The sequence below is a fragment of the Tachysurus fulvidraco genome, chromosome 5, assembly GCF_022655615.1.
Source record: "Tachysurus fulvidraco isolate hzauxx_2018 chromosome 5, HZAU_PFXX_2.0, whole genome shotgun sequence".
Taxonomy (NCBI): domain Eukaryota; kingdom Metazoa; phylum Chordata; class Actinopteri; order Siluriformes; family Bagridae; genus Tachysurus; species Tachysurus fulvidraco.
The window spans coordinates 22,814,104-22,833,266 of NC_062522.1; the positions used below are offsets into that span (position 1 = coordinate 22,814,104).

General features: G+C 39.9%; 1 protein-coding gene across 26 annotated transcripts in view; it reads right to left on the minus strand.

The window, feature by feature from the left end:
- Positions 1 to 6,018: 6,018 nt before the first annotated feature.
- The window catches only part of foxp1b (forkhead box P1b), a 169,578-nt gene continuing 156,433 nt past the window's right edge, over positions 6,019 to 19,163 (minus strand). For 16 of the 26 annotated variants that reach the window (XM_047814355.1, XM_027146613.2, XM_047814356.1 and 13 more), the window contains 7 exons: positions 16,203 to 16,434; positions 15,995 to 16,071; positions 15,202 to 15,303; positions 13,201 to 13,373; positions 12,498 to 12,579; positions 11,933 to 12,099; positions 6,019 to 9,416 (listed from right to left, as the gene is read on the minus strand). In XM_047814355.1, coding sequence (XP_047670311.1) covers positions 9,275 to 9,416; positions 11,933 to 12,099; positions 12,498 to 12,579; positions 13,201 to 13,373; positions 15,202 to 15,303; positions 15,995 to 16,071; positions 16,203 to 16,434 — 975 coding nt within the window. In that variant the 3' untranslated portion in view covers positions 6,019 to 9,274. Of the gene's footprint in view, positions 9,417 to 11,932; positions 12,100 to 12,497; positions 12,580 to 13,200; positions 13,374 to 13,707; positions 13,830 to 15,201; positions 15,304 to 15,994; positions 16,072 to 16,202; positions 16,435 to 19,163 lie in introns of those variants that run through there. The other 10 variants (XM_027146627.2, XM_027146626.2, XM_027146621.2 and 7 more) reach the window with 9 other exon arrangements.

Here is a 19,163-nt window from a genome sequence, read left to right on the forward strand (position 1 = left end):
TCCGCCAACCACCCACGCACCTTAATAGTCAATAACGTTCCCTTCGAACTCCTACTGCGTTTGATGCAATTGTTGGCATGCTGTTATGAGAGATAAAACAACATAAGAACATTTATAGTCCAAGTTAATTGGCATCAGAGAGTGAGGGGAAAAAAAAACAGATTAGTGTTATAACTTCATAACTTCTAAAGTCATGGCTTGTGCACAGCTAGGCATTAGACCATTGTAAGATTTACATTTTAATGAAATATTTGAATAAGTGCTTGAAATTCACTCTAGCAGGTCTCCAGCTCCTAAAACCAACATTTGATGTTTGTGTATTTTATTTATTTATTTATTTATTTTTTGAATGGCAGTGTCAGGGAAATTAACATGCCAGTCATACAGATTAAAGGAGCATCAGTGTAAAGTCAGACTTCGCTTCAATCAAAGGTTAACTGCAGGTAAACAGCGGTCATGACATATTTTAATGACTTTTTCTGTCTCTCTCTCTCTCTCTCTCTCTCTCTCTCTGTCGCTTTCCTCCATTGCTTTTTCCTCTTACTAAAGAAATGTTTTAAATCCAGAGTGAATTAAGAGGAAGACATGCAGCAACATGGAGATTCTTTAACACTGGGGTTCTTTAGGAGTTTTACGATGCAGCTGTAAACACAGGATATTTAAAAGTAACAATTTCCTGTTAAATAAAAAAAAGAAAAAGCAAAGAATCTTTATATTTACTTAATTCGACCGAGCGGATGAAATGCACTGACCCAGATGTGCAAAAAAAAAAAAAAAATTATAATAATAAAAAAATTGCTGTTAATGTTGTTAATGCATGGTGACATAATTTATGCATCAGCTAAATTATTCAGAAATGCTTCTTTGAATATGGTGTGTTAGGAAGGAATTAACCAGGATGGGTTTTTTGTTTTTTTAAGTATTTTAAAATAATTCGCTCTGAAAGATAGCAGTCGTTAATGCATCTGCTTTTGAATGTATATCTATCGTTCTGAACCTCAGGGATGTGTCGTGTGTAACGCACGCTCACGATCACTTACGCTTAAAGTACTATTTAAAGCTTTAAAGGTCCAGTCAGCATTGCGTGGACTCCCCTGAACATGTTTTAAATTCTTTCACTCTTCTGAACCAATCTAGCTGATATTCACAAAGGTGCATGTCTCTGTACTGTTTGCCAGCGTACACGGCACTGCATCTCAGTGGGGGTTGAGGAGCAGTGACAGGCAATCTTTTCAACAGCAGGTGCTAATTGAAACAAAACAAGGTCTGATTAGCGCAGCGTCTGGCAACCAATGAGCCAAACAGCGCTCGCTACACAAAGTAAAAAAAAAAGCCTCCAAACATAAAAGGCCCTGAAATGAAGTGGTCATCATTTAATTAACAGAACGTGTTTTAATTACTGGCTAATCCAAGCAGCAGTGTGTGTCAAATTAACTGATGTGCTAAGTGCCTGTTTGTGATATCAGAAAACAGACAAATAATTGGAATCTAATTGCAGCCAGGTCTATTGCATGCCAGCGCCCGCAGCAGGCCATCTTAATAAACAAAGTCTTTTTTTTTTTTTTTTTTTAAAGTAATCTATTCTGAACCCTTGAATATCAAACGCTGCTGCCTTTGCTAATTGCCACGCTTCAGTGTTGGGGATTTGCCAGCTCAGACTATTAAAGGGAAGCTCTTGTGTGGATTGCTGTTACATTGCATTGCTTTAATTAAAATGAAATGAGAAGCAGAAATAGTGTTTTGTTACAGCAACTCAATATATGTAAATAAGGTAATGCACTAATGTCACTCCTAAAGCACTGCGCTGAAGCTGGAGGCTGTGAGCAACGCCGAATGCTACGAGACACTGCCAGTGTTTACCTAGGGCCTGGTGGCCTTCAACAAACTTCACAAGGTTACATTTTTCGATTTTAGGATATGCTTCTGAAACTATAACTAAAATAATAATAATAATAACAATAAAAAATGAGAGATTCCAATGATAGACACCAACTAACTGACCTGTGAAATACGACCGTGAGAACTATCGCCTTTTAAGAAGAAGAAGAAGAAGCCTTTATTTTGTCACGTCTACATTACAGCACAGTGAAATGCTTTCTTCACATATGAGGAAGAAAGAAGTTTGGAGTCAGGGCACAGGATCAGTCATGATACAGAGCACCGGGAGCAGTGAGGGTTAAGGGCCTTGCTCAAGGGCCCAACAGTGGCCACATTTATTTATTTAATTTATTTATTTTATTAATACAGCTAATGTTATCTTGACAGAAACCCCAGGCAAGTTTAGAAAGTGTATTAAACATTTCTACATGGTTTTAATTAAAATGGACGAATTTGTCAAAATGTATTGGTTTCAAATTCATTTTATTTTACAAGCCAAAAAAAGAGAGAAATAAATAAAAGAAACAATTTCCAACAATTTGACAAAATTCAATTTTAGTAATCCATGCAATGACTGATGAAGCCCTTGTTTACAAATCTTTCTAATTGTAAATTAAACTGTCTAAAGATTGCTAATGATTTCTCATAATCCTTTTATAAGCCCTAATAATGCGTTATCAATATTCAAGTTTATTTTTGTATACACAATACACAACGATGCAAAACGATCACATCTTTGTGAGTGTAAATATCTGGAATATAGTCTACTGTATTCAGGATTTCCTATTACAAGATTACAACAAATCAAATATAACATGAGCTGAGATTTTTTTTTTCATTAGCAGATCATTTTGCTCATTTTAAGCATTCATGTGTCAAACCTTCATGTGGAAAGTTGTGAGTTTGATTCCTATGTACACTAAGCTGCCACTGCTGGGCCCCTGAGCAAGGCCCTTAACCCTCAATTGCTCAGATATATAAAAAAAAACGAGATAAAATGGAAGTCGCTCTGGATAAGGGCATCTGCTAAATAATGTAATTCTATTCTTACACAAGGAAATTCTAGACTATACTCAAGACATTTGCGCTTACGAAGATGTTGGTTTTTGCAGCGTAACTAAATTTTATAACACAAGCATCACTATTCAGAATTGTTAAGCAATTATTACATTTATTAACTGATAAAACAATTATTATATGATTAATATGTCAATTAAAATTAAAACGGCTGCTTCGCATACTGTATGTAGACCTAAGCTTCCTGTCACTCATTGTATATATGTGTGTGTGTATTTTTTTCAGTATAGAACAGCATACTTTTTTTTCCTTCTTTTATTTGCACACTTTTGTACTCTTTCTCTGGAATAAAGCCTTCTCATGGAGATAATGTAAGTCATAATATGCACGAAGCTATGAATGAAAACAGCGTCTACCCATTATGTATGTAATATAATAAAGTAAGGACTCACTCAACGTATTCACTGTACACACACATTCATATTAGATTTGTTTATAATTATGGGATAAAAGTGGAGAAGGTCCTGCAGTACAACACAAGGCATTGTGATGAACAGCGAGCGACTGCTGTGTAGCGATATGATGCGATCATGGAAATGTTTCTAGTGTTGTAGAAATGACCAGAACGAGAAGTTCAAAATCGAACGAGTAGAAATTGACATTTACGCCTATTACGTCTGTTAGCCTTCGTAATCCAGAAAGATTTACAGAAGTGCCTTGAAGTCTGTGGTGATGAATACATCCATACTGGTTCACCAGGTCACAGACTAAAAATACAGCATCAGTCAAAAAAAAAAAACACTGTTCTAAGGAAATGCAGCAAGAAGAAATGTAAGACGTAAGACTTTTACAAACATTTCTAATGCCTTGTGAACGTGGGATTAAAAAAACGTTCCTTGATTGTCGCTCGTCTTTAGCTGAATTCAGCCAGGTTTTCAGATGCTTCATAAAGAGCTAATGCTTGTGCACTCAAAGCATATAGAGTCAGACATTGATTAGGATTTTGGTGATTTTACACACACTATGCTATAGCAAGTGCTGTAGAAATAATGATATTAAAACAGATAAGGTCTAATAACTTCCTTTCCTTTTGTCGTTTATTATTTGGGTGACCGGATGTTGCCAGATGAATAGCATTAATCGTCATGAGAGCGTCATAAGAGTCCCGTGAGACGACGCAGACGGCAGAAATAATAGCTGAAAAGCAAAATGAAAAATCAGCAGTAAAAAGGCAGTCAATGCTTTTTTTTTTTTTTTTAAATACAGTTTCCTTTAAGTCCTGCCTTTGAGTGGCTTTAATTAATAGCACACTTGATGGCAGTTACGTGTCTGAGCAATAAGATAAGCACGAAACAATTTATGTCACCTAAAGCTTTTTAACGAATCAATGTGACTATTTGTAATTGCTTGTTTCACAAGATTAAAAGTGCTTAAGCCTGATCTCTGTCTGCTGTTTAGTGGCTAACGTGACCCCGCACTTTCCGCCGTAAAAAACGTCTCGTCATCATCATCATCATCATCATCATCAGCGTTTATCTCCATCCAGAAATCCATATCGGTAATATTTTTGAAATTTTAATGCGCTCACGATTTATAGCTGTTCAAATGCAGTTCCGCTAAATTGCTAGTGGGAGGGACGGTTTAACTGTCTCTTTAATTACAGAAGGATTTAATGTGCAAGCAGAGCCACCGTCACTGCCGCTGGAGACCGTACGATACACGCGGACGTGACCGGCGGAGCCCACGTGTGCCACGTCTGGAGCCCGCTTCCACTGAGCAGTCTGTTATTAACATCCACAGCGCATGGCATGTACACATGTGTTGCAAAAAAAAAAAAAAAAAAAACTGCATTTCATTCCTTCCTTCTTCCGAACGAGCTTCCTAAGTCTAGATTGCAATTCTGATAGTGTGGAAATGAGCATTTGGAGAAACAGTCGTGGAACAACCAGCGTTTTTATTGCATTTTTATTGAATGTTCCAGTCACAGAGACTGGATTTAACATGATAGTCTGCATAAAACATGAGAGTGAAGGAGGGATTACAGTCTGATGAATCTGTTCTCTAAACAAAATGCAAAAAAAGAAAATGAGAAAGTTTGCTGCCTCGATAGTGATCTGTTAGGTCGCTCACGCTTTTTCTCTGCAATGTATCTTCATAAATCTGGTGAATATGGGACGAGCTTGTGCAGCGTCACACAAAATAACACTAATATTGTAAAAAAAAAAAAATGAGAGAAGGATTAGGTGTGTGTGTGTGTGTGTGTGTGTGTGTGTGTGTGTGTGTGTGTGTGTGTGTGTTTGTGTGAGAGATGGCATTGATCTCAAATTCCATTCTTAATCACGCACCCATGAGGTTGAGGGACCTTTGTTTCTTCTGAACTCCACTGTGCTTGGGTTTAAGTTAGAAAAGTTTAAAGAAAAAAAAAGTTAAAAGTCCTAGCACTATTTAACCAGAAGGCACATGAAAGATACAGAGATGAAGAGAAAGAAAGGAAGAAAGACGGACAGACAGAAAGAACCAACATATAGTCTTGGCACTGTATGTTGACATTTTTCCCTCCTGTTATATAGAAATGATTGGATTCTCCCCGTTATATTATACTGAGAACTTCAGCACAGCTCGCTCAATGATATTAGGCATCGGAATATTTTTAATTTTTCTTTCTTTCTTTCTTTTTTTAATTGTTCATCTAAAAGGTAACACACCTGTCTACTCTGAGCTCCGAACGTGGACCAGATCGGCGGAGGAGGCAGACGCCGGACCAGTAAACACGGACGTATCGAAAACAACAGCGCACACACACACACACACACAAAGAGAAAGTCTTTATGCAAAGCAAAACAAAACGCTTAGGTCAGTAATAACAGCCAGGTCTGTTTTCTATTTTACAGTTTTTTTTAAAATCCCAAATAAATGAGGTTTTCCCCCCCCAAAACGTCCTCCTACCGCCTTCTCCTCCTGTGTGTGATTACTTGCAGCACCGTTGCTATTCTGATACATTGAGCAGTTTGTCATTACTCTGTTGTATTTTGTAAAAAAAAATGTTTTAATAGTCAGTACAAAGCAGTTCGAATGATAAAGCAAACATGGCATTACAAACATTTTTGTTGTTTTTAAATGAAAAAAAGAAAGAAAGAAAGAAAGAAAGAAAGAAAGAAAGAAAGAAAGAAAAGAAACAAGAAAGCACACAAGGATATAATGTGGTGTATGTACTGTACAACCTATGGGAATAAAAGCCCACACACGTGAAGGCGTCTAAGACGGTATACCACATGCCTCAAAAACGTTCCAGAAAGATTTGTGACTTTTCTTTAAGGGGAAAAAAAGAAGAAGAGAAGGGGAAAAAAGGCCTGAGGTTTGGATTGGTTTTTAAAACACAAAAAGAAACATGAGGCCTTCAAGATAAACAAGTAGGTTTTTTGCATTTTTATATCATTTTTTTCTTTTTTAAACTCTTTCTTAAAATATCATTTGCTACAGTTTTAGACTAAACATGCAGGACATACAACTAAGTGCAACAGAGTGAAATGGATCTTTTTTTTTTCTTTTTTCTCTTTGTTTAATCATTCCCTATAGGTCTGAACTGAGGTATGCGTACTAACAGTTTTCTCATGCTGCTTCACTTTAGTAATGTTGAGCTACACATGCGGAAGATGATCTTATCTACCTGCTTATCCTCTTTCTCCCACTTTACTGCTAAGAGATTTGGATTAACGCACGATGAGCGCATGTCTTTCACACACCGACTGCTTCCAGCCCATCAACAGCTGCCCGTCTCTCGTGGTTTCTTTTCTGTGAACCCGAATCGTTCCCTTTTTTTTGTCTATAGTAAATGAGTTTATCATGAAAATAAAAATAAACAAACTGCCATTAAAGTACCTTGTACCCAGCTTATTAGTTGACAGGAGTGTTTGGTTTTAATGTAAAAAAAAAGAAAAAAAAGAAGTGATATAAAAAGTACACAGAACTTAAAACACAATCATAAAGCATTTGCAGTGTTTAACAAATGAAGGGGTAAAAAAAAAACCCAAACTGGATTCACAGAGTAAGTGGCGTACAATCTAATCAGAGGATTAAAACCAGAAACAAAAACAAGTGTGGTCCACGACTGTTATTTAAATCCTTTCCCTCTATCCTGTATTACATTTACTACCCTTTATACTTAATCCAGACACTTTTACAAAGTCAGACGTTCTTTTATTTGAATCTCAGCTTAATGCAGAGAGAATAGCGCTTATATATGATATGACATGACATGACATGACATGGCTGATTCAACCCATTCACTTCCATTTCCCATTTGGTCAAAGGCAAAAAAAAGCAAACAAACAAAAAAACAAACAAACCGAAAATAACCCTTGCAGCTGCCCCTTAAACAACCCCTTTGGCTTCAGCAAAGTTGAACAGCTCACTCGTTTATTCACCGAAACCCCTTCTGCTGTTCTTATCCCTCTTTTGCACTGAACGGGGAGGATATTTGGCCTTGTTTTGCTATTGCATGGAACATAGAACAGTTTTTTTTTTTCTTCTTTTACTCGTCATTTATCTTTGGTAGCCACCGGTAACAGACATGTCAACAACACAAAAACAAGAAGAAAGATTTAAAAAAAAAAAAAAAAAAGGAATGATAAAAAGAAGCAATAAATTAAAAAGTGGTTGGGGTTGCAGTGATGAATCAAGTTGCAAAAAAAAAATTTGGTTAAGCCGCTTCTAATTCTCTTCTCGGAGTTACAGATTGGAAACGTTTTGCTTTTTTGGCTGCCCAGCACCCTTACACCCCACCCGGTGTCCCCTTCCTCCCCTTCCCCATCCCTGACGCTGTACCGTGGATGTTTTTAATGTGAGCCTGAAATTGACTTCATTCTGGTTTCCAAGGTAATGTGGCAGGAAACATGTGGTCATAGTGAGCTGCCCCTGATGCTGTAATGCTTAGTGGTCATGGCTTCTAATGCCAACCGTGGCTTGTAATCCCTTAAACCTTTTTATCTCAAGTGTAATTACTAACAACTGCTAATAAGAGAGAGGGGGGAGGGCTGGTCATTGATGTGGGCAAACAAGACATTAAAACAACAGAGAATGCACTTTAAAGTCCTCTAACCTTAACCCGACAGTCCATAAATTACAGAATGTGTGGGGGGAAAAAAAAAAAAGGAGAGAGAGAAAAATTATCTCTGCCACGGCTTCATTGTATTCTGACATTTAATTTTTTTCCCCACTTTCGCACCAGTGTTTCGAGCAGTGATTTGGTCTGCAGCTAACACGAACAGCTGCAACGAAAGGGGATTTCAGAAGGACAAGTCGTAACCTGCGTTGATTTCTCTGTCATTCATTCCCTTGTGAAAATTAAACTTCATTGATGCGTAGAGAAAGCCTTCATTACGAGGAGTGCATATGCAGATGGACTGTGTGAATGTGTCTGCGTTTGTGTGTGTGTGTGTGTGTGTGTGAGAGAGCGAGACAGACAGAGAGAGAGAGTGAGCAATGTGACAATGTGATGGTGATCTGAAATGTGGAATAAATGACAGAAAATACTACATGGTAAAAATTTGACATTCTGTTTCCCATTAAATAATGGAAAGGAAAAAAAGAGAAATGAAACATCATGGCAAGAAACTATAGACATTCATCATGAAGTGCAGATCGTACAGAGTCTCTACAACAATGAGCATGAGGTCTGATCAGGTACAGAAAACAAAGTCAAATAATATAGCAAATAAGAGCATGGGACAAATCAGGAGGACAAAAAAAAGAAAAAAAAAACAACAACGTTGTATTATTTGCCATCAAAACATCGGACTGAGTTTGGAGGCAACACTGAGGTTGGAAGCAACCCAAGTTGGTTTGAAGGCAGTGTCATTGAACTGAAATCACGTCCACTCGCGCCCATATGCTCTGCATCACTGTCTGTTTGGGGGCTAATGGTTCAAGTGTGCACTCTTATGTAGTTTGTAAATCAGTGTTGAACTTCGAAGGGGAAAAGTGGCAGTCTTTTCTCTGCGTGCGTTTTCCTCGTTCGTGTCCGCTCTGGCCTCGGTGCCACCAGGACAGGCGATGTGAAGTAGTAGTCCCCCAGTACCAAATGGCTCCTTTACTGGACGCAAGTAGAAATTACGTGCTTGGTCTTTGTCTTTAACCCAAAAAAGTAAAAACAACTGAAAAATACTCCCAAATGGAATAGTTTTTTTTCCTTATCTCATGTATATCTCATGATTAATGGCACTAAGAGTAAATTGGATTTTTTTTTTTTATTTTATTTTTTTTTATAGCTGTCAACAAAAGGGACTGGGAATCCAGTCCGACTTGCTAGGTTGGGAGTGGTCTCACAGATGATTTCAGTTTAAGTTTGGCCCCTTTGGAGAGGACCCGAGGGAAAGCAGCCTCACAGCATGTCCTCGTTCCCATGGTCGTCCTCATAATCTCTATGGTGATCAAAATCTGGACTGTGATTGGCTGTCACTAAGGAGAGTGGCCCTTCGTGCTCCTCGGGGTCCAGTGGTTCTTCTTTAATGTTAATGTGATGCCTGAACACACAAACACACACACAAAAAAACAATGTTTATTATATTTTATCATTCCAAACCTCACAACTTATGTTTTCATTTTAAAATGTATTTTATTATGCATCCGGGGAAAAAAAAACAACAACAAAAAAAAGAGAGTCGGTAAAGAAACCCATTGCTGTTAATTAAACTCTAACAGCATAAACTTATGCTCTTGTTAACTTCAGTTCCCTTTTTGCTTCTCCACTATTGGGGAAATGTTGGCGCTTTATTTTCCACAACTGCCAACAACAAGGGTATTCAGTAAGAATTGATAAATGAGGGAGATTAACAACGAGTGACGTGGGGAGGAGAGAATGGACTCTAGCGACTGAGTGGCATATATAGAGAGAGAAAAGAGTACGGGGAAGAGAGAGCGGGCCGCCTGTCAGGCTCCCAGTGGCGTTAGATCAGCACGCTGTGTGTTCCTCTTCCCACTCGTTAACATGCCCAACCTGTGAGGCGGGTCCCAAGAGGACGACCTTGTACGAGGTTCCGTCATTAATCAACTTCAAGCTGGCAAAAAAGGAAAAGAAAAAAAAAAACAAGAAAAAAAAAAAAAAAACAACACGGCGAGCAGACAGCGACACGCACGCTTTAAATACGCAGAAAATTAATGCGCCTCCTTACCACAGTGTCAATAAGGGAGGAAGAAAAGTGCTGGCAGGGAAGTGAGAGAGAAAAGGCGGAGGCGGCTTGGGGTTGGCGAGGAGGCTCGACACAAACGCCGGGTGATAAGAAACAGGGCCCTTACGAGAATAATAACGCTGTCAGCCGTAAACAAGGAAAAACGCAAACCCCCCACCCCCCCTCAGCCCACAGTCTGGGCAAGGGATTCTCCTAAGAGATGAGATCTGCCAAATTTTCATTGTTGAAACACTGCAGGGACAGAGAGCCAGAGCGTGAGTGCTGACTGCTGTGGAGTAGAGGAAGAAAAAAAAAATAGAGAAAAGAGGGAGAAGAGAGAGAGAGAGAGAGAGAGGGAGAGAGAGAGAGAGAGAGAGAGAGAGAGGGAGAGAGAGAGAGAGAGAGGGAGAGAGAGAGAGAGAGAGAGAGAGAGAGAGAGAGAGAGAGAGAGAGAGAGAGGGGGAGAGAGAGAGAAAGAAGGAACATTAAGAACAGCTGTACGAGAATCTCTAAATTAATCAGTGTTTCGAGCGCACTGTAAACTGTGTTTCTGTGGTATGGCACGTTTGCCAAGTGTTAATTAGTGATAAACTGATATTTTTTCCTCTCATCTTTTTCCCGACAGTTTGGGTTTTAAAAAAAAAAAAAAAAAAAAAAAACCCTCCTCACAAAGATACAAACAGCTTGGGCTTTGTGTAGCCAGAGTCACTAAGGAGGTGGCCCACTGCTTTGCATTACATACACGTCTCTATAACTTTAATTCTTAACTTAGTTTTTAGGGGAAGAAAAAACCTGTTGTCTTTTTTTCCTCTCGTACCAGTGCATTATGTATTTAAGAGGAACAGTTAGCAGAAATATCCAAATGTCTAAGAGCATGTAAAGCATATCTGGCTTTGTACTAGAAAAGAACATTAATCAACATCAAACTTGATCCTGCTTTACATGCTCTTACACCCCAGTCTGAGCAATATAATTTGAGCTACTTATTTAACTTGGCAAATGAATTAAAAAAAAAATAAAAAAAAAGGCAAGAAAGGAGCTAAAAGGCATGCTTTAGGCTGGCATACACATCCTGTTATTTCTGTCCTATGACTGCGCTGTGCCTGCAGCTATGCCCCAAACATTAGTACAAGCACTTTTCCTCCCCTGTAGCTCCCTAAGTTCTGTACAGTATTATTATTATTATTATTATTATTATTATTATTTTTTTTTTTACACCTTTATCTGAAATCCTGAAAGTGTCCTGTTCATAGACAAACTCTAGAAATGGAGCTGATAAGCGTCTTTTTTTTTTTAAATGCTTTCTCTTCAGCAGCTTGGAGGCTTACTGGACACTCTGAGTCTCGCCAGCCATGGGAAAGCGCTCTGACATCTTATATTCACAGCTTTTATAAATATTTATATTAAAAAAAAAAGAAGAAGAAAAAAAAACTTAAGGAAATAAACATTTATGAACCTGGTGCTTGAAAAAGAAATCGAGAGAAAGAGAATTGCCTTTATGATCTATACCAGACTTTACAAAAGGTGGAGTTTCCTCCAGAATAAAACACATCACAATTTGTACTTCCTCTGCCAAATGTTCCTGCATATTTATATGAACCGTGCATTAAAGCATTTGTAAGCCATTTTAATATCTGAAGCATTTACGTATTTGCATACCTAGACTGACATAGTGTACATTCTCTCTAACACACACACACACACACACACACACACACACACACACACACACACACACACACACACACACACACACACACACACACACACACACACACACACACACACACACACACACACACACACACACACACACACACACACACACACACACACACGCAGAGAACTAGTGTTAAGAGTGAAACACTCACATAGCTGGAAGAGGGGAGCGACCGGGACTGCTGTCACTACCGTTGCTGTTGCCGTGGTCCATGGCCCCATTCATCTCCTCTCGGATAGCATTGGCAAGCGAGTTAAGAGTGGGGCTTCCGATGGAAGCGGTAGTGTATAGAGGTATGCTGTTTTCAGCCATTGAAGCCTGAAAGCATAGTGCACGATGCTAAAGTGAGGAAGAGGAGCTAAGGTTGCCTTAGATACTGCTAGTAAAACAGCGTTTAATAACACTGCGTTAACACACTGAATGATTTGAATGATTTGATGATACTGAATGATTTGCTTTCCATTTATGTATACACAAGTAATTAACACTGAAGAGAAAGGAAAAAAATAAATACATCTGTAAAATTTTGTATTTACAAATATTACAAGTATTAAAAAAAAGGTTGAAAATGAATAAGATGCCACCAGAGTTGGTATTAGCTTTTATATAATAATAATAATAATAATAATAATAATAATAATAATAATAATAATAATAATAATAAAGGTTTTTTTTTTGAATAGTCATAATATAAAAAAAAATGTATGAAGACATACTTGGTGAATTACCTGGAAGGTAGCCGGGAGGACAGGACCGTATCCCAAACTGGTCTGAATATTTTTTACTAGAGCAGGACTCCTGTAGAAATGACCACACACACACACACACACACACACACACACACACACACACACACACACACACACACACACACACACACACACACACACACACACACACACACACACACACACACACACACACGACCTATTTTAGTCTTGACTGCAAGAGAGACAAACTCATAAAAGTCACCTATAAATGAGTGCTAACATTGGTACTACATGCAGGTATTGATAAATCATTTAACACAAAGGTTTCCAGTGACTGACTCTCAGTAGTACTTGAACTGTATGTGGATTGATGACTACTCAACACTCGCGTTAAGACAGCAATGCCCAGTAAAAGGAACACAAAATCAATACCCGCAAATGTATTGCTGTACTATTTATGTGACTCGGAGAGATGACTATCTCAACAGATTTAGGCATCGCAGATTACACACATTAAGGTTGGTAAATCATTTCAGAGAAGTAAGACATTGGCAAAAAAAACACAAACAAACAACCAAAAAACAAAAAAAAAAACAATGAAAATCTACACACAGGATGAGCATGTGGCACATTGAAGCAAAGCATGCAGGGATATTGTAGGAAGGAGAAGGGTGGGGTGGGTTTGGGAGGGGGTGGGGGCAGTCCTTACTGTACAAGTAGCTCGTCATAGTTGTTGTTGTCGACTCCGTGTCTCCGGGGGCGACCTCGCTGAATGTGGCGGCCCCTTTTAAACTCTTCGTTGTCTACGGTCCAAAAGGACCCAAAGTCGTCCTCGACTCTTACAAAGCACTTGTGTAGGGAGAGGTTGGTGCGCACAGCACCCTGGGAAGGGGAGGAGGCACCAAGGGAGGGTAGGGAAGTAGAGGAGCAGCCAGGGCAGATGCAATGACCAGACAGACAGATGGACAGACAGACAGAAAATGGTCAGGTGAGAAGATTAGGGAATGCATGACCAAACACAAAAGTCACTGTTTGTCCCAGCAAGCAGCTGTAAGGGTACAGAGATGCACAGCGAAGCTAGCAGCAAGGCAGTTGAGCAGCACAGCACAGCACATAAGATGATGTGGACATGGAATCAGGTTTCCATCGATCAACACCATGAGACAGGAGGATTTGGCCGTGCAGTGGAGAGAGAGACGGGGGGTGGTGGACCTACCCGCTGATCTTTTGTGGCCTTCTCTTTTGGAACTCTATCTCGTCAACAGTCCATACCGCCCCTTTAACGTTTTCTACTCGCACAAAACACTTGTGAAGACTAAGGTTATGCCGGACTGCGTTCTGCAGTTGGTGTGAAAGAAAAGAGAAAGTCTTTCAGTACAAAGAGAAATAAAGCCAATGGAAATACACTACAAAATACAAAACTACACAGGCCTAACATTGCAAAATTTTGGGCTTGACTTGACGGTGCTTTCGTTGGAAGTTCTCAGCCGCCAAACGTAGAATTATGGCTTCCAAACATTAAAAATACAAAGGAACCAATGATCAGAGTGCCAACTGTAATGGACCTCCTTAGAAGGCAAACAGAATTCCAGTGTGCAAAAACATTTAATGAAATAAACACAACATCGTGGCCCGTCATGTTAAGCAGCACTTTCAGCCACATCACTGAACAATGAAGGGAAACCACACTGTTATAACATGCTTTATCGTGTTCATAATTTACCTTTTCATCAAGCCCATTTGTACAGTACATGGCCAATATTTACTAAATAAAGAGCTCAGTGACAAATGGCTTTGCATGGCAGGGCTGTCAGCACGGTGCTTTATCATTTGCTTGTGGTTAAAGTAGGAGATAGTTGATCGTTTCCTGCCTTGATGCAAAGTGGAAACTCAAATGCTTGAGCACAAAAAAAAAAAAAAAAAAAAAACAGAAACAAACAAAAAAAAAAGAACAAATTGACCAGGGTACTGTTAAAGCTAGTGAAGTGTCCAAAAGAGATGTAAAAACATGTTTAAATAGGATCCCTCTCCGGGCACCTTCTGAGGATCATTAAGATAAATTATATTTGCATTTGCAAAAAAAAAAAAAAAAAAAAAAAAAAAACACATCCCACCCCCCCAAGGAAAAAAGTCAAATGAAAACTGCAGTAACAAATTTTGAGCTCATTGTTTTAGTAAAGTAACTGAACCACAATGAAAGGTTTCAGATAATCTACTGGTTAAAACCTATTAGCCTTGGAGTATCTTATTTATCTTGTGATTGTTCCTCTGTGTGTGTGTGTGTGTGTGTGTGTGTGTGTCAGTGTGGGAGCCGGCAGTTATAACTACAATATGCCCCCATGGCAGAGCTGTCATTGACTGCTGAAGCACACAGTTAAGGAGCTGAAAGCTAGTCACAGCCAGTCTGCCGGTCTTTCTCACACGTTCACATACTATTCACTTTCTATCTTTATTTCACATACTGTTTCTTTATCGCCATCTGGCTTTCCTCTGTGCGTTCCTGTCTGCATCTATATGGCGCTTTCTCCGCGACCACGTGCTTATAAGCCTTTAATCGTGTGAGCCCGGAATTTTATTCACTTTCTTTTCATTCTTTCTGTAAATATTTTCAAAAGACTCAAGTTGATACCCTTTCTAATTTAGACATGATGAAATACTTCATGTACATTTTATCGGAGCAGGAAGTTGAGAACAGGGAATGAGAGATTACCTTCCAGGTCGCTGCATTCCGCCTGAAATATGCAAACATTCGCGTGAACCAGTTGTATATCTCGTTTAGTGTTAGCTGTCTTTCTGGTGACTCAAGTATCGCCTGGAAAAAAGCACGAACACACACACGCACACGCACACGCACACACACACACACACACACACACACACACACACACACACACACACACACACACACACACACAGATAAGCACAATTTGTTTGCCGTTTCCTTTACAGACGAGGACTTAAAGGGAGATGCGTGTTCAGACTGCCTTCCCTTTAATGGAGCATGTAAAACAGGCCTCTGCTGATCCACACTCTCGGCTACTTTGTTTACAGAATGCTTTTGGTGTGGGCCTCATTCAAATGCATCTATTTGAATACACCCTTTCCTGCTAAGCCACTAGAACAAGTGAAAACTATTTTTCCGGAGACAGATTACAGGGCGCCAATTATCTCCCTGCCCAGATTAACGCTTGTGCAACGGCAGATTAGTGGCTGGTTCTGATAATTGACTGGGCATCTTAAAGATGTTCCATCCCCGCTGTTGTGGGAAATGAATTTCCTAATAATCACACTGGCTGTAATGCTTCACCAGAAGCAATTGTTATACAGTATGTGAGCTGCTTCCCCCCCTCACACCATCATGCTCAATGCAGGTCCAGATTGTATTTGAAATGTTAACGATATTAGGTGCGAGGAGGGAAAAAATGAGGAACAAACGTACATGCTGAAGGTATCGAAGTGACGAGATACTAAACAAGTACACTGGGGGCAAATTGTGGTCTTACCTGGCGTATTAATGATGCGTATGTGAAGGGAGGGCGCACGTCTGTGTTCATGTAGAACTCCTTGTTTTGGCCAATATCTGTTATTGATACACACAATTCACAACACCGATATATCAGTTCAACAAAAATATACATACACAAAAGTTGAGTAAAGAATAATAAAATGTTAAATGCTGAAAAAAAGGATTATATCCTCTGGGTCACTCACTCGGTCTGTAATTAAACAGTGAGCTACCTGGCGATATGGGCATGCTGTATTTGTCTGAGTAGCGTCGGCGAATGGGTCCGACACTGTGCAGGCTGGTGGGTGTGATGACCGAGTGGGCCTGGGAGAGCGGTGTGAGTGGGGTGGTGGGAGTGGTTGGTGTTTGAGGCAGGCTGAGGGGCGGCGATGCGCCGGGGGCCGTCTTGGACAGTGTGGCGTTGGAAACCAGGTTGAGCTGAAAGGCACACCAAAAAATAAAAAAGGAAGTATTAGACTGATGCGTTAATCACTGCCTGGGTGCATGCTGCTGCTAACTGCAAACACAACCTTAAATCAACCTCGTCAGAACTGCCACTGTGTCAGGTGGCACAAATGCTAGTAAAGACAAAGAGCTCTAATCCACCTCTGCCATCTTCCATCTTTCCAGTAGTAATTCAGACACATCTTCACTGTTCGGAAATTTTTTTTCTTCCCTCTTAATTTGAGTTGTCCTCCTGAATCATGCCAGCTGACAGCGTTTGTTTTCCCACCCCTTAGAGGCCTCTAATAAGCTTGAGATGAAGAGGCCAAACTGAACTAATTACAGGCTGTAACTGCATATTAGATGGATCCTAATTAGCGGCTAGTTAAAGACGGGATACCTTGATTAAACCGCATATTCGAGTGACCTTCGGCATGATCGGCCTGGCTAAAAGCTAGGTCTAGGACGTTCTGGAGGAAGAGGGTTGTTCCCTTTTTATGAAGTGGAAACAAAAGATTTATAAAGAGGTATTAAGTAATAATGAGTATAATAAACTAATTAAGTGGCGAGCGCTAAGTGGTACAGTGGATCTTCTGGCAGCTGTGCTCCTCTTTCACTAAAGTGGAAAACGCAACCCTGACCTGCTGCTCTTGTTATTAATCTGTGAGTGTGTGTGTGTGCGCATGCGTGCGCAGTGCGGCTGATGACACAAATACATATTTCCCCCCACACCAAACTGCTTTAATTGCTAATTTGCCAAAGGAGGCCATGGTTTGAAATTAAACGTGATTACTGTGTGGTGTGTGATGAGGGAAGGGGAGAAAAGCAGTGGGGGGGGGGGGGGGGGGAAACGGATTTTCAGTTGTCGGGGTCATAAATGGTTGCATTCGTGCTAGAAAATTAATGACATGTCAACCCCGTCAATTGCCTTAACGGTATCGGATGTCTACATTTTCACATGGTGATGCTGTTATTGTAAATGGGGGCAAAGCAGGTTAAAGCCAACAGACAGTGCTTAATACAAACGCACACACACACACTTCCCACCCTATCTCCACGCCCTACCATCACACATCTAGCACAATTACCAGACAGCCTATTAACACTCATTATCATCCAGATGCCCCACTTGACAGACATGTATATAATAAAGAAATTCAGAAGGCTGACGCTGACAAAGGCTCTTCCTGCCTGCATCAGTGCTCGTTCCAATACACAGTGCAGTTCGGTGCATAATGTTATTTTATAGGGCGGTGTTCATTTGGAATGATATGGGCAGACACGTTAAAGATCACAAAAATCTCACGACAACTGTACGCAACAGTGACCTATAATTATTGCTTGTTTTAAATAATAAGAAAAGTTAAACGTAGGAGAAAAACATCTGTTTCTAAAAGCGGCTCTTTCTGTACACACACACACACACACACACACACACACACACACACACACACACACACACACACACACACACTTCTCTTGCTTTATATGATGAGTATACTTCAGACAGATGCTCAGGGGTCTGCTCTTTTTTTCCTTCCCCATTTGGATGCTTTCCAGCACACACAAAAAAATAAAAGTGCAACTTCAGACAGGAATTAATTAAATGTAATTAGTGATCTAATTATACTGCCTTTGACTGCATACAAAATAAACAAAACAAAACAGAACAAAAAAAAACAAAACAAAGCAACAACAACCAATAAAACCTGGCCTTCATTACGGACACCTGATAATCTACACCGTGTGGATTTGTGAAACAGAGGCTTTAATAGGAACGTCGGAGCATCTGCTCATTCATGCAAATATCTGATCAGCTAATCGTGAGGGAGAAGTGCAGTGTGCAAAATCATGCAAAACTGTACAACTGTATTCAACAGGAAAAACACACACACACACACACACACACACACACACACACACACACACACACACACACACACACACACACACACACACACACACACACACACACACACACACACACACACACACACATTGAAATTGGAGGCAGATGTACTACAAAAGCAGAAGCCCACACCGACGCATGGCGGTGAACCGGTGGTGTCACACTGGAGCATCCACTTCATAGCAAGGTTCTTTCCTGAGAAATGTGGAACTACGGTGTGTTGTTCTTCTGTTATACAGTGAGATGCTTTTCTGCTTAGCACGGTTTGTAAAGAGAGGTTATTGAAGTTACCATACCCTCCGTGTCAGGGTTTACTGCCTATAGAACCACAGCTCACTTCCCACCATCGCACGTACATTTATAGACTTCTGTGTTTGAGGAGATCAGCAGTTTCTTTACAAATCCTCACACCAGCCGGTCGCCACAGCTACGGTCGGTCATTGAGAGCATATAATTTTTCCTCATTCTAATGAGGGGTGTGAACAAAAACGGACACTCCTGAACCGTCTGTATGATTTTCTGCATCGTGATTGGCTGATTCAAGAGCTGCAAGAATGTGCAGGAGCACAGGCGTTGCTGTTAAAGTGACTGATGAGTGTATATAACATCATAAAAAAACTAATTTGTCAATCTTTAGGATAAGTCCAGAATCAATAAGTGTTACAAGTAGACAGCAGTAGGACTAGCCATGTCAATAGGAATCAATTCTAACACTACTAGAAGCCGAGCCAATTTCATTTACATTTACAGCATTTAGCAGACGCCCTTATCTAGAGCGGCTTACATTTTTATCTCTTTTTTTTTATGTTGAGGC